The following is a 14,059-nucleotide window of genomic DNA, read 5'->3' as shown; positions in this document are numbered from 1 at the left end:
ACCCGCGGCAACGACACGTAACTTTTATCTGTATCTGCCTCGCCTCGGGACAATGCTGTAAAACGATGTCACTGTAATCCGTCGGATGTTACGGTGAGCCACACCGCGGTCGACAGAATTTAATCGCGTCATTGCTGCATCTTTTCGTCGTGGATAGCAGCTTCTTGCGCGTGATCCAAACGAACGTTTCCGAGATAATACGTACCCATTAGGCTGGTCTCTTCTCACTTCATTTACAGAAGTATGTAGAGTTGCCGGGGGCGAATCGGATCGCCTTTCTTTTGGCACTAAAGGAATAAAGACACTTGAACGTTAAAAATAGAAAGTGAACATGAATTTTTCAATCTTTCTGTGGAAATAAGAAATGGGAAATGTGAAATGATAAATACAATTTTGTATTCTTATTTATAATTTAATATTATTTCGAATTTTCTTGGTTTAAAAGTGTTTCGAAGGAATCTTCGGAACAACTTTCCTTATGAAACAAAGGAGGAAAAGGTTTACGAATTCTTGCAGTATGCGAATCGAAGGGTCCGCCGCGAACAGCCCGCGAAGCATCGAGTTCTAGCTGAGACAAGGCCCCGAATAGCGTCTTTCGTAGTCCTCGCGCACAGAAAAAAGAAAAAGGGAACGTCCTACAGGCCCGGTATGCGGCGAATCTCTTGTACAGGTATTTCCTCGGGTTTCGGAGCCCTTTTAGCTGGCCGAGCGCACGGGTTCTTCGGGTTCCCGGGATATAGAGGGGCAAAGAGGGACCAAACATCCGATGTGGGCGTGCGCTAATGACTTGAATTAAACTCGTTTCGTCAAGTCGTACACCACGGCCCGAAACCGTGTATCCTGGCGGCCCGACGACGGACGAGATGTATTACCGCTCGGCATTCTTCTGTGAGAATCGAACACTGCGAGTCGCACGGATTCAGGAATGAAAATACAACTTTCAATTCGGTTGCAGGTTATCGTCATTGTTGCAGGTTACAATTACTGATTAGTGGTACTCACTCTAATCGTCTCGGTTTCAGTTGCAGATTAGCAACAATTGACGATTGTAACAGATCAAATTATCGATGATCACCTTGAAAAGGAAATTAAAAAATGTGAATGTCTATACATTGTCATCTTTTTCTTTTTTCTTTCACAAGTTGATACTGTGCCTCGTTAGAATTCTCAAATTACAGACTACATTTGTTTTTATAATAGGATGTTTAGGAATTGTAAATGAATTGTTGATTTCTGTGCAGAGATTAGTGTTGGCTAGTTTCGCGTATCAACATCTTTTTATTTACGTAGGAAGGTTCGTTATATTAGTTTTAAATTAGCGATATTAATATGTATTTGAAGATCGTGCAGAATCCTTGTTTTGCGTGTATATGTAGATAGATTGTGTAGAAGAAGGATCGAATATTTGAAACATCGGGGAGACCCCTAATTAGGTACTGTTTGATGTGCAGATAAGCAAGCAATCAGTTTCCTTGATAAAGCGCTTGTTAGTTTGAATTGGAAATCTCGTGTTCATGTTTTGCTGCGCGAGATGATTCGAGGAAGGCTGGCAGAATAGATTTGCTCGGGAATACTGATTTAATACGAATTTAATTAATTGCTCCGCGTTGTACGCAAACAAAATGGACGAAGAAAAATGCAATAAATGATCTAAATATTCTATTGCATATTGCATGATTAAGCGGTACGTAGAGGAGTAGCTGTTTATGCAAACACAGATATTTATCGGTATGAATAATTGAAATTGGAACGAAGGAAAGATCTTGTTTACTCTGCAGGAACGTCGGTTAGGATTAAACTGATATCGGTGTAGCATAAAAAGATCGTAAGCTGTATTAACAATTTCGTTCCTCGTACCGAACTTTGAGCGGTTATGTACATCACGAATGTATTCAAATTCGCTAATCATAATAATAACTGGATTGTTTGCGAGTATGCAAATTCACGCGTCTCATTTTAACTTCGGCACGACTTACGTCATTATCGGAGTGATAAGTTATTGAGAAAATGCTGGGCGTCATAATTCTCTGTAAATCGTGGCATATTCAAGCCTGAAGGTACACTTTTTCTTAAGCTTCTCGAGTCTGTCAAGGTTAAGATTACTTTCAAATGCTCAAAGAAATTAACTTCTTGCGTCAAATAAAAGACTGATCGTATATAGGTACATATATTACTTGGATGTACAATACAAAAAACAAAATTGCTCTTTCGCTTTTTATCGTAGATCTGAAAGTTCTTCGGCACCAGTGGGCTCGATAAAAACAATTCTGTACAAAAACAAACTCCTGGTTGACTATCAAAGACACGATCGGTATCACCATACAACAAGTTCCATTTTTTATCGCGGTACATGCTCGGTATACAGTCGAAAGTAGTTGCCTAAGCGTTTGAAAATATTCCACACAGCGAATACAGAACTTTTGTTCGTCTAAGTTAACTATCAGCGATAGAATAGTTTGATCATTGCTAGCCTACAGGATCCTCTAGACTGTTCCCAAACTGATCGATTCACACTTTTTGAACTTCTACACCTGCTTACGATAGTCAAGACCTGTTTTACATCAAAAGTTGCCCGATCTATCAACATATATCCTGTCCTATCATCTTTTATCTGCCGTTTATACTACTTTTCCACTGCGAGTTCCATTACGTTCCCAGAATATCAATTACATTTATCACTCCTAATTATGTCGCGTAATCTGCAAACATTTCATTAAGAATCATGGCTCATGAACGTGTCCTAAGTGACTCTGATCGTGATAAGTGTTCGTTTTAAGGTCCGCTAAATATCTGTCATGTTTTTTTCCAGGACTGTTGAAGTGTCACTGCGATATTTGCACGGATACCAATCACACGTGCGAGACCGACGGCTATTGTTTTGCCAGCACCAGCTTGGAGAACGATGTTATCACGTACGCTCGGAGGTAACGTATTACGTGCATGCGTGGTGGCGCTATGAGAGAGCAATTCCACTGACAAAAATTCTCTTCGCCGTCGATTCGTCGTCGTATTACAGCCGAGTGTACTCTGACCATCAGATCGATCGCCTGTGAACTCACTCACTCACCCCGACCCCACCGACCCCCAACCCCACACTATTCTACATCCTTCAAATACCTATTTTCATAAACCGTAGAAATTTGCAACGCTCGAATCGCGATAAAGGCGTGATTATTTAACCTAGCCGATACACTGACACGTTTCGCGTGCGACTTTATCGTTATTGTATAATTTAATTATGTAACTTAATGACCGGTTATGTAAAGCAATTTATTGGATTATTCCGTGATTGATAACTTCTTGTCTAACTCTCAATAAACGTATTAGTATAATAGCGTTTCAAAAATAGATAACAATGTTGACATAGTGATCGACAGAGAAGTCTCCACTGAAAGGCTTGAAGGGAACTACTTTTCAAATATTAGGGTCGAAATTAAAAGCGATACATGATTGTTTCCTTCAATTCTCCCATCTCTACCGCGACAAATTTCTTTTTTTGTCAAAAGTCAACATCGAAATTAATCGGATCGCGAAATTCGTTGGGCACAATCGTTCGATTCGCAATACGTACCCGGTCAGACGTGTCCCGATCTGTCCGAAGCTCGCACTTGGAAGTATCCGTATAGCGAATTGTGCAATAACTGTTGTCGCGAATAACGTTATGCCGCGTGCCGCTGAAAAACGCGTTTGTTTTGATCGTACTGTCGCAGCCACTGGAGAAGAAAAGAAAAGAAACGAAAACATTGGTCGTTTCGCGATTATTGCGCGCAGGGAAAGAGAAAACCAACGTATTCGCAAGAATTCAGCCGCGACTCGGACGTGACGCCGCCATTTAAGCTGTTCATTCACCTAAATGATCGACCCCGCGAAACAAAACGCTGGAAAATTTAATGAAACTACATTCATTCAGACCCAACGAAGTGTGGCCAACCAGATTAATGCTCAGTCGATAATAAATAAATAAATAAATAAACAAATATAAATATTAAATATGTCGAACAGTAACAAGTTAAGCGATATTTTAAACGATAAAATAGCTGAAAGAAGAGCTGTTCGCTTGATGAAATAGTCGAATGTTTGAACGTCAACGGTAAAAGTTCCCTGTCGAGCCGTATCAGGCCTTTGTTTGGAAAGGGTTACCACTCGAAAGTATTGAAAAAATAAAATCGATCACTTTATTAAACAAACAAGCTCATTTTCTACGATGAGACCCATTCGATATACTCTATCCAAAGTTAACGATCGTCTCTCTCTTTTTGGTTCTCCATTGGAACGATAAACAGAACAAAATCGGCTGCCACCGTTGGAATTTGATTTTATCGTTCCCCGGTTAAATGGGCCGCATGAAAACTAGATTAGCCGTTATCGTTCTTACATAATTCCGATACTGTTCCGAGTCGCGAGCGTTTTATCGAGACGGATCCGACAATTTCGAGACAGGTTGCGCCGGGATTATCCGTTTAAGGATCTCGGGAGAACTTTCGCTGGGACGTGTGTTCGATAATCGATCGGATATTTCCAGTGTTTCGGGTAACACGCGTGGATCGGGAAATGCTTCGTTTTTTAATGAATCTTTCGTATTTGCTTGAAATCGAGCGTTATCCCGTTTTCACACCGCGCCCGAATATTTCGAGCAACCCCGTTAATTCCCACCGCTTCGATCGTGTCCACCGCGAAAGGAAGTTGAACAGTCACGTTCTGTTACCGATCGATTCCCCACTCCCCCGCACACCTCCGCAATCCCCGATTCCCCCGCTCCGTTGTAGTTTCCAGGAACGTTTAGCCGCTTTTTTCCAGTCAGCCCTGCGGGGCATGATTAGCGACTGGTTCGGGAGTTTCGACGGAAACGAATTATTGTTGTCGGCCGGTGGTCGCGTTGGTAACGCTTCGCGGGCACGCCGGGTTTTCAGATTTCTCGCCGGAGACCGGCGGGATTGGGATTCAACTGATCAGCGAGAACCGTCTCCGATCCACCGGCACAAACTTCCAGTATTGCTTCTCTTATCCCTACGTTACGGTCTCTTTTCCTCTTTTTTTTTTGTTTCTTTCTGTTTGGTGAACGCGTGGGGGTAGCCACAACGAACACGAACAGTCCTCGAACAAACGGGGAAGCGAGTTGAATCGGATCGAAAAGGCTTCGTGTACTTGTAATCTGTCGTCGGTGATCGTTGCTGGTCGACTTTATCGTCAACGACGTCGCGACGATAGGCAAATGAGAATTTATTCTACCGTTGAAGAAGTCACGTTTTTCGGTGCCCCGTTGGAATACACGAAATCTTGAAGTATTCCAGAACCTCGCGACTAAGACTACCTGTTACTTATGCAAGAAATTTGTATCCGAATATCATTGGTCGTTCCTCAATAACTTCCTCTACAAGAAGGAGTCCTTTTCATTATTTAGAGCGAGCATAGTGTAAGTCTTCTTTAGAAAGATCTTCATTGCTGCGTAATCTCGATCAGCGATCACCATAATTTCCTCGTTCCCAGTGAACAGCGTGATTTCTTCGAACGAAGATTTGCTTACTGGGTCACAGGAAAACGCTGGGTGGCAAGAGTTCACCATTCGCTGGTCTGCCACCGTAACCGATAATAGTCGGGCCACGATGTACGCGGTCTCGGAATCGAACGAAATCGACCGGGACGACGAACGCGACGGTCTCAGGTCGCAGACGTACGGGCGGAGTTTAAATGTTTAATGCCCCAGACAGATAATTCGGATAATTCAGTCGGAGATCGCATCGAAAATAGCGCGGCCGGGATTACTTGATTGGTCGAAACGCGAAAGCGGCGCGGTAGGATTTCCTACTATCGAGTGATCGCGACGCGGCGCGCAGCTTCGGGGACCCCCGAGGATTCTTGCCTTGGCCCCCGTTCGTCGACGAAACCGATCGTCGGTCCATCCAGTCCACGCCACAGACCTGGCGAGAATTTAAAACAAATCCGATGTTGTGCAAAAGGTGTCTGAACCGGTCGCTCTGGCTACCGCCGGAAGCTCCGCTGGTGTGCTTCGGTAAACCGGGTATCTATCGGTCCAGGAGCTGCTGCGACACAGACTTCTGCAACGTGAATTTATATCCGACCTTACAGCCGTCCGACTCGCCTAAATTGTCTCCAGGTATTCTACTCTCAGCCGAACCGGTTAGTTTGAACCTTTGCAACCCTGGAAACGTTCTTGACCCCTCGCACTCGAGAGTTCTTCATCAGAAGTATTCAACATTTTCCGATGAGGCATAGACGACATTCTTCGAAACCAATCAGAAAACGTAATACCTAACTGAAGAAACAAAGCTATGTTATTTCAATATTAATATTAATATATAGGAGTTTATAATTTATATCAGTTCTACTGACGATTTATAGTCACCTCTCGACTGCGAAGGATTAACATTTTCTTTCCGGCGACTCGAAGAATTTACGTAAGACGATTCAACATCGATCGTTTTTTATAGATTGGCAATGAAGACAAAATTCTGTCGTTCACGCGTTGATACGTTCATGTAAATGTATTTTTTGTGATCTTCGAAGGTGTGCGATGTCTTTCGAGACAATTGCAGCTCAGATGTGTCGTCTGGCCAAGATGTTTGTATTCGTTCGCCAACGCGCACCGATCGCTGGCAAAATCTATTGAGACAAATGCATCTTGCCCTCGTGCAATTACGTATAATGAGAGAGTGCGAAAGTATTCGTGCCGGCGCAACTGGCGATCTGAGTTGTCGGAAAGAATGTACAATGCTAGCGCAGCTGGCGTTCCGGGTACGCAAGGTTAAGCCGCGTGCACGCCTAGCGAGCAAGCGAGAGCAAGCGAGAATGAACTGTTCGTTTGCTGTACGAACAGGTTAATATTCGTACCTTTAAACTCTAGTTCATGTTGCATTGTATTCATTCTGGCTCGACCGAGCTCGCTCGTTAAGCCATGTCCGATCCGTTTCGACTTTTGGCGTACTTCGCTGCTCCGGTAAAGAAGCTTGCCACACCAATTGAACTAGCAGTTTTCCAGGCCACATGGTTTCTCCTATTAGCTCGTCAGACTATATAACAAAGTCTTACACCAAAGTCTAACCGTTGAGGATGTGTCTTTAAGTTACATCCCCACCGTCTTAACTTCTGGCGTACAACTTTGCTACTTGGTTTCTCAGATCTTATAGTTTTTTCTATCTACATCCCAAATTGTTACACCGAAACCAAAGTCGATTCAACGATGGCATTTAAAACGTTGTCCTCGCTGTTCCAACTTAAAGCTCGAGACATTGTCATTTATTTCAGTTTTCCTAATCACGTGGTCCTTAGCAGCTAATTCACCGACACGACAAATCTTAGATTTGAAGAACAGTTCATCGTCGCGTAACTTGATCATTTCGTTTCTGTCGAAACTGCTTCTCGCGGACTCGGCAACCTGTGCCGCGAAGTCGAACGCCAAAGTCGAGGCGGTGGGAACGCGGCTTGAGGCGCGGACGCGGCTACGACCGCAGTCCGTCGTCGTGTTGTCCCAAACCTAATGCAAACATTAATCTGTTGTTTAATAATTCCTGGTTTCTGTGTATTTGGCGCCAGCGATTCCGAGGCGTCCGTTTAATATTCAGGGATCGGACGTGGTATTTGTGCGTGTGTGTGCGTGTGATGGGTGGCGTGTAACCCGAAGGCAACACACTAATCCGTGGCCGGCCCGGTCGGAGGAAGGCATGCGCAGAATATTCCCGTGCTAGGCGAGTTTTCTGAATCGATGCGGGCAGAAATTGCAAAATGATTCGCGTAATGCTCGTTTCGGGTGTGGTTTATACCGGCCGGCGAAAATACACCGGCCGGCTTCCTCCTTGCGCCCGCGAACCGTGCGCGCCGCCATCATTTCGCGATCGGAAAAGAGACTACGAGCGAAGAGAAGATTTATTTCTTTTTTTTTTTCAACGATGAAACGTCAAACGATCGTACGAATAAAAATTCTCCCTCTTTGTCGCGAGAAAATTATCGAGCAATCACGCGATCGGTTCGAAATGGAAATTCCAGCCGCTTTATGGACGCTGATTGCCCGAGGATATTGCTATTGCGCTGTATCATTAGACTGTGGCGATTTTCTCGAAATAAAATTTGTTTACGACACCATCGCGTTCTCGTTAAACGTTATATAGTATTATTCGACGGCTGTTCCCCTACAAGCTTGCGTTATCGGACTCTTAATTGAAAATAATGTATCCATGTTGCGGAACGAGATCACGGCAAAACGTTTTTACCTGCCCTACAGTCCACGATTAACGCTGGAAATTTGATTCACTCGAATCGTAAATCGAATGTAATAACGCAAATTAGTGTCGTTTCGTTATTGTTCACGCAAATTTAGATTTCCATGTGAATAACGCTCGAAAGTCGAGATTCGCGGTTTCCATTAACAGTTCAATGTAATATAAACCGAATTAGTTTATTGCCCTATATTGTTCGAGTTATTATCTCGGTCGGTGTTACGCGAATTTTCCGTGTTCCGCGCGATGTACACCGATTTTATTCGTGGCAGGGATAAATGTTGCAAACAACGGTGATTAATTATGCAGTGCCGCTGTTTTCGTTTAGCATTGTTACGTGGAACATTATTAAACGTTTTATTCATTCCGATAGCGATTTCACGCAGCGAACCTATTATCGCGATTGCATTTTCTTTTCCAATTGGGCTCAGAAATTATTATCATTAGGGCGATTCGAAATTTTAAGGTTCAGATTCAATTACTGAAATCACAAGTGCATTTTTGTCGAGGAATCGTTGAATAAATTAATTCCTCTGCATGAGCAAAACACCAAGAATCGCAGTGAATTTAAAAAAATGCGCTTCGGTGATCCGTAGAAAGAATTGGCAATGAATTTCTTCGACTGCTGCGTAAATTCAGTATTCACTGATGCCCTTAGCGTTACGAGTTAGTCACTGCCACGAAAATGTTAGGTTGGTGCATATGAAATGTCGGATTTTGCAGAAAGAGGAAGCTTACACAAGCAACAAACTCTTCATAATAAAACAATAATTAAACGGATTTGGACCTATGTGATCGCACTATGTGGCATGACAGCCAAAAGCCACAGCAAAAATAGAAGCATTGCAATTCATCGTACTAAGAACTATACTAAACGCTCCCTGATACGTCAGGAACGAATAAATACGTAACGATCTTATGATCAGATCTGTAGAAGGGGAAATCAAACGCAGAAAACATCTCAACAATCTTCTCCCCATAACATAAGGGGCGACCATAATACAGATGCAGTCTGTTGAGAAAGCATCTACGCACTACATCCGTAAATACTGATCAAATAATTTACCAAATGTCCATTCTGGACACATTGTAAAGTGTTTTAGAGATATTAAACAAAAAGAAACAATTCCGAAAAATTTTTTTGCGTAAAGTTACTCTGATAGTCGACAATGAAACTGTTCAATAGGTTATATGAAAGACAAAGGAATAACAAAGACGAGAGTACAAACATTTGTGAGTAAGAAAAATCTGACATTTTATATTACATCACTTAATATTTCCATTGCCGATCGCACGCTCGTGTAAACGCGGCATGCGAACGCGCCAAGCTAAGCTCTCCCGAGCACACGCTCGCTCTTTATAGCTAACCGTGAAAACAGGCGTGATAACGAACTTCTTAATGAGATCATTAACTGCGTTCCTTGAAATGGTCGAGTGTCGTGGCCACTCGTGTTTGATTCTTCTTTTTTCCACCTTCCTGTCTATTCTGTTTTTTTTTCCCATTTCTATCTTATATTCCTCTCGTTTCGGCTGTTTCGCGTTCGCCTCTCTTAATTTGCGGAAGCTGCTGGCAATGGGACCGAGTACTTACGTCGCGAGCAGTGTTGAAACTTCATTACACAGTTTATGCGCCAAGAACTGTTATGAGTTTTATAATAGGTGCTCGAGGTTAAAGTTTGGACCCCGGTTCCGAAGGAAGTAGAGGGAAATAAAATGAAAGTAAACTAATCTGGTTGTCAACTAGTTGATTGCACTATATGCTCATTGGAAAAGTCGGGGAAAAGCTACGGGAGAGGTGAAATCTGTCGTGGAATAATATTCTTTATCCGCGAGACTCGATCTTTGATTATGTTCGATAACGATTGCATGGGGCAACGATAATTAATTATAGTCTTTAGTATTCGATTTCATCAGTGCTTACGACGTATATCTATCCCAAATAGAAAACAAAATATTCAAATTTCAGAATTGGAATTATTTAACCAGTTAGCTGTTATACTGAGTATACTCGTCATGAAGAAATGGCAAGGTTTTGCGTCATGACGAGTATGATCGTCTTACTTTTCGCGATCGGATTTCAGATACACACTTTTCAAAGAGGTCGCAACCGCTAACTAGTTAAAATTCTTAAAAATATCTTTCATATTTCAACCAGCATTACGAAGGATCTTTTCTGATTTCTTCCTCTTTCAGTTAAAGGGTTTATTCGCGGGAGATTCGAAAAGACAAAGGGACACTTCTTATTAGGGAAGTGGAAAGCGTCGTCGTATTTTTGAACGTTAACGACACGATGTCCAGTTTATTTTCCACCGGTCCGCCGTTTCACGTGCGCGAAATTGACGTTTAATGCAGGTGCGAACGAGCGGTTAGGGTAAACCGCACGTAAACGCACCTCCGGACGATTAGTTTGTTCCTCCTCTCTGACCTTCGCCGCTCTTTTACGCGTTCCCCGGCGCTCACGAGAATACCGAACTTATTATTCTTTCGGCGAACCGTCGTATTTTTCAGGGAACCCGCCGATTCCGCTCGGGTCCAGAGGGTATTATGCAACGAGAAGATTTTTACATCAGCGTTACGAATCCGTAACGAAAATATCCTGTCGAGTTTCGTCAATATTTTTCTGTTTCGACGATTCTCGGAAATGAGTCTGATGAAACGCACTCGCTACGTTCTCCGGAATATTCTTCTTCGCGTTTTTATTTTCGCATTTCAATGGGATAAACGATTATCTTACTTCTATGGTTATTTCCTTACATATAGGGTAACAGCGCCTAATATGGAGCAGCTCTTAATATAGAATACCACAATATTTCAGAAAATAAATTAATTTCTTTATGTTTTGATGCAAGTTTCGTTGAGAAAAGTGCATGTCTCTCGTTTTGTCAAGCTCTCTAAATCTGATGTTCCATATTGGGTGCCGTTACGTTATAAAGTGAAGCAAATGTTTCCCCTTTCATCAAAGCGAATTCCAGTTTACGTTTTCCAATCGTGATAAACAATAGCGAAGCGTTTCCGTGATAATTCGAGTCGAAACTTTAACATTTTCGTACGTAAATAAATCTTCCAACGGAAGTATCGTTCTGCTGCATTAACAAGATCGATGTATTTATTTTCTGGGGAAACGATAGAAATTTGTGAAAGTCTCGTTTCAGTTGTTTCAAGCAACAAAACATGAATATTCTCGTCCATTTTTCGGTTAAATGATATATTTCTCGTGCGTGATCGCCGAAGAACGCGTCAAGAACGCTTAAGGTCGATCCATGGTAACGCAGGAGAGGAAGAAAAAAAAGTTTCCTTCGAATCGAACAAAGTAATTAGCCGATTACGTGCTGATCGTTATCCACTTCGCGGCGTGTGCGAACGTAAATGTGATCGCGCACGCGAATCCGAGATTAATCTAAGTTTTCTGGGTTATAAAAACGTGGCTAATTATCGGATGTTATTTCTCTTCTTTAATTCGTCTTCGTCTTTCCTTCATTTTTTTTTCTTCCTTCCTTCCTTCCTTCCTTCCTTCCTTCCTTCCTTCCTTCCTTCCTCCTTTTCTTTCTTTCTCTCTTTCTTTCGAGGTTTCGCGGGGCAACGCAGCCGCCATTGCTACGAATCGGTGATCGATTGGACGCAAACCCCTTGGTGCTCGACTCGAGAGGGTGTACAGGGTGTATTCTAATACGCGGGTGACGCGTTTCGAGGTTATTTTCAGGACACAAAAACACTCAAGGAACAAATGAAATTTCATCAACATATCATCGGAATTGAAACTTGCATGTCCATTTTACAAGAGAACCATTCAAATCTTTCTCGAAGTCGCGCGGAGAAATATCATTATAGTAAATGATCTTCCTTATATTGCTTTTATCGGAAAATGAAGTCGAACAGTTAAAAGTCCGGTACTAATTTAGAACTAAAATTATATACGGTTGATAAAATAGCTAATTACATGAATTTAATTCGTCGACGTATTGAACCTAATAAGGAAACCCGAACATTGATTTCACGCATTAATCAACTTCACTCGACTATCGAAGTCTCGAGAAAGTTATTTGGCTCGTGAGAATCGCGATGCTGTCGATCGATCGAAGGATCGTTACAAAGTAACACACAGATGTCACCGGCAGCTTCCATTGAAAATAAATTTCGCGTTTACCATGTCTCCGAGTCGACGCTTTATTAAAATTCCCAATGTATCGCTGTGAAGTGCAATAAATATCCTCCGTTCGCGTCTCTCAGAATAAAAATGGACGCTGTTGCGACGATCCTCGGCGTTGCTCGATTTATTACCGACTTTTAAAGGATTAAACTTCTCGGATTGCAAAAAAGTTGCGGCAAGTCCAAGGTAACCGAGGAAATGAAGTTGCCAGCGAGCAACCTTTAGACGCGCGTTCGCGAAACCGCAATTGTGCGGTGTCGATTTTCTTCCTTTCCTATTTTCGTTTCTCTTTTATTCGACAAGCACCGAGCCGAACGACTTTCTCACGATTTCGATGCGTCCAGCGATAATTGAGTTTATTAAATGCGTACCGCGCGTCGATCTCTCCCGCGATGTATCCGCGTATTCGGCTCGGATTACCGTCGTCGTTCTGGATCACCTTGACTCGCGTCGAGTCGCAATTTCCTCGGGCTTGCGTATCGTTTTATCCACTTTTTTTCTTCCTCTCCTCCCACATCCCCTTCTTTTTACCGTTCGTCGTAAAAAAACTTGTAACGTCGCGAATACACCCGCTGTTCATCCGTGAAAATGGAGATTCTCTCTATCGTCGCTGTTCAACGGCGCAAAAGAGATACGCCTCCGAAATGGACGCGATCTCGTTGAATGTCTTGTCCTTGGACTTTCGATTCGTCCCGTTTGTATAAGAAGTAGAACGTGGCCCAATTTATCGGCAGTAATTTCGCGCATTTCGAATCGTCATGGAATATATCTACACCTCCTCGGTTTACACGAGAATTCATTCCACGCGATGAAAACCGCGTGAATAGTTTCCGTCGACGAGAAAACAAACTATTGGAAAGAAAAGTTGGTATAACCTTTGGAAATACAGATTTATTTCATGTAGCCAAACAAAAGAAATAATAATGACATTTCAGAAGAGATAACTAGATTTTATTCGGTGTTATTAAATTCAGATCACGCGTGAAAACTACCGCGTAAATCCAGGATCAGGTGTAGATTTATGAAAGTTTCGTTTGTTCCAATTGTAACGCGCATCGATCAGTAATTCCGTAATTATAACACGTACGGGCCAGGAAGTCCACAGCAACTTGCGAAACACGGTTGCTAAACAAGATGGCGGTTGCGAGCGTATCGCCGAAAGTTCCGTCGCTGGTCTAGCAGAGCGAGGAACGTTACGGGCCAGTAATTTATCGCGTGATTCGAGCCTACGAACCAAACCGGAGACACACGTTCGCGAACGGCAACGCGAATGAAGATCGTTGAAGAACTTTTCTACGTATGGCCGACCGAATTCGCTCATTTGAACGACCTCCACTAACCAATTACCCATCTCACTGCATCCGCAATGATGCTCGTTTGCTCCTAACTACCATGTTTTCGTGACTCTTTTTTTTTAATTTTATCCTGGTTTTCTTCTGATTTTCCTTTACAGGAATACACGTTGTACGTTTATTTTTCTTTTTTTTTTTTTGTTGTATCGATTTGGTGTGACGAGTTCGGTTTGTCAGATTTTGTGCCTGCTTGAGCTCAGCCCAGGATGGGACTCGGGAGGATATCTCGAGTGAAGAAACCTCCTCTCGATCCTCGCCGAGAAGTTAATTAATCGGACGAACGAATCGGGGAACGAGGAAAGATGAGAGATAGGCACACCGTTTCCCGT

The 14,059-nt window shown here is 42.7% G+C and overlaps 1 protein-coding gene across 5 annotated transcripts in view; it reads left to right on the top strand.

Moving 5' to 3' along the window:
• The window catches only part of babo (TGF-beta receptor type-1 babo), a 59,989-nt gene that overhangs the window by 8,930 nt on the left and 37,000 nt on the right, over positions 1–14,059 (top strand). For 4 of the 5 annotated variants that reach the window (XM_031983196.2, XM_031983195.2, XM_031983197.2 and 1 more), the window contains exon 2: positions 2,810–2,924. In XM_031983196.2, coding sequence (XP_031839056.1) covers positions 2,810–2,924 — 115 coding nt within the window. Of the gene's footprint in view, positions 1–2,809; positions 2,925–5,928; positions 6,116–14,059 lie in introns of those variants that run through there. The other variant, XM_076371374.1, reaches the window with a different exon arrangement.

This window comes from Nomia melanderi, chromosome 10 (genome assembly GCF_051020985.1).
Source record: "Nomia melanderi isolate GNS246 chromosome 10, iyNomMela1, whole genome shotgun sequence".
NCBI lineage: Eukaryota > Metazoa > Arthropoda > Insecta > Hymenoptera > Halictidae > Nomia > Nomia melanderi.
Note: the sequence above shows the minus strand (reverse complement) of the source record. Positions and strands in the feature narration are given on the sequence as shown.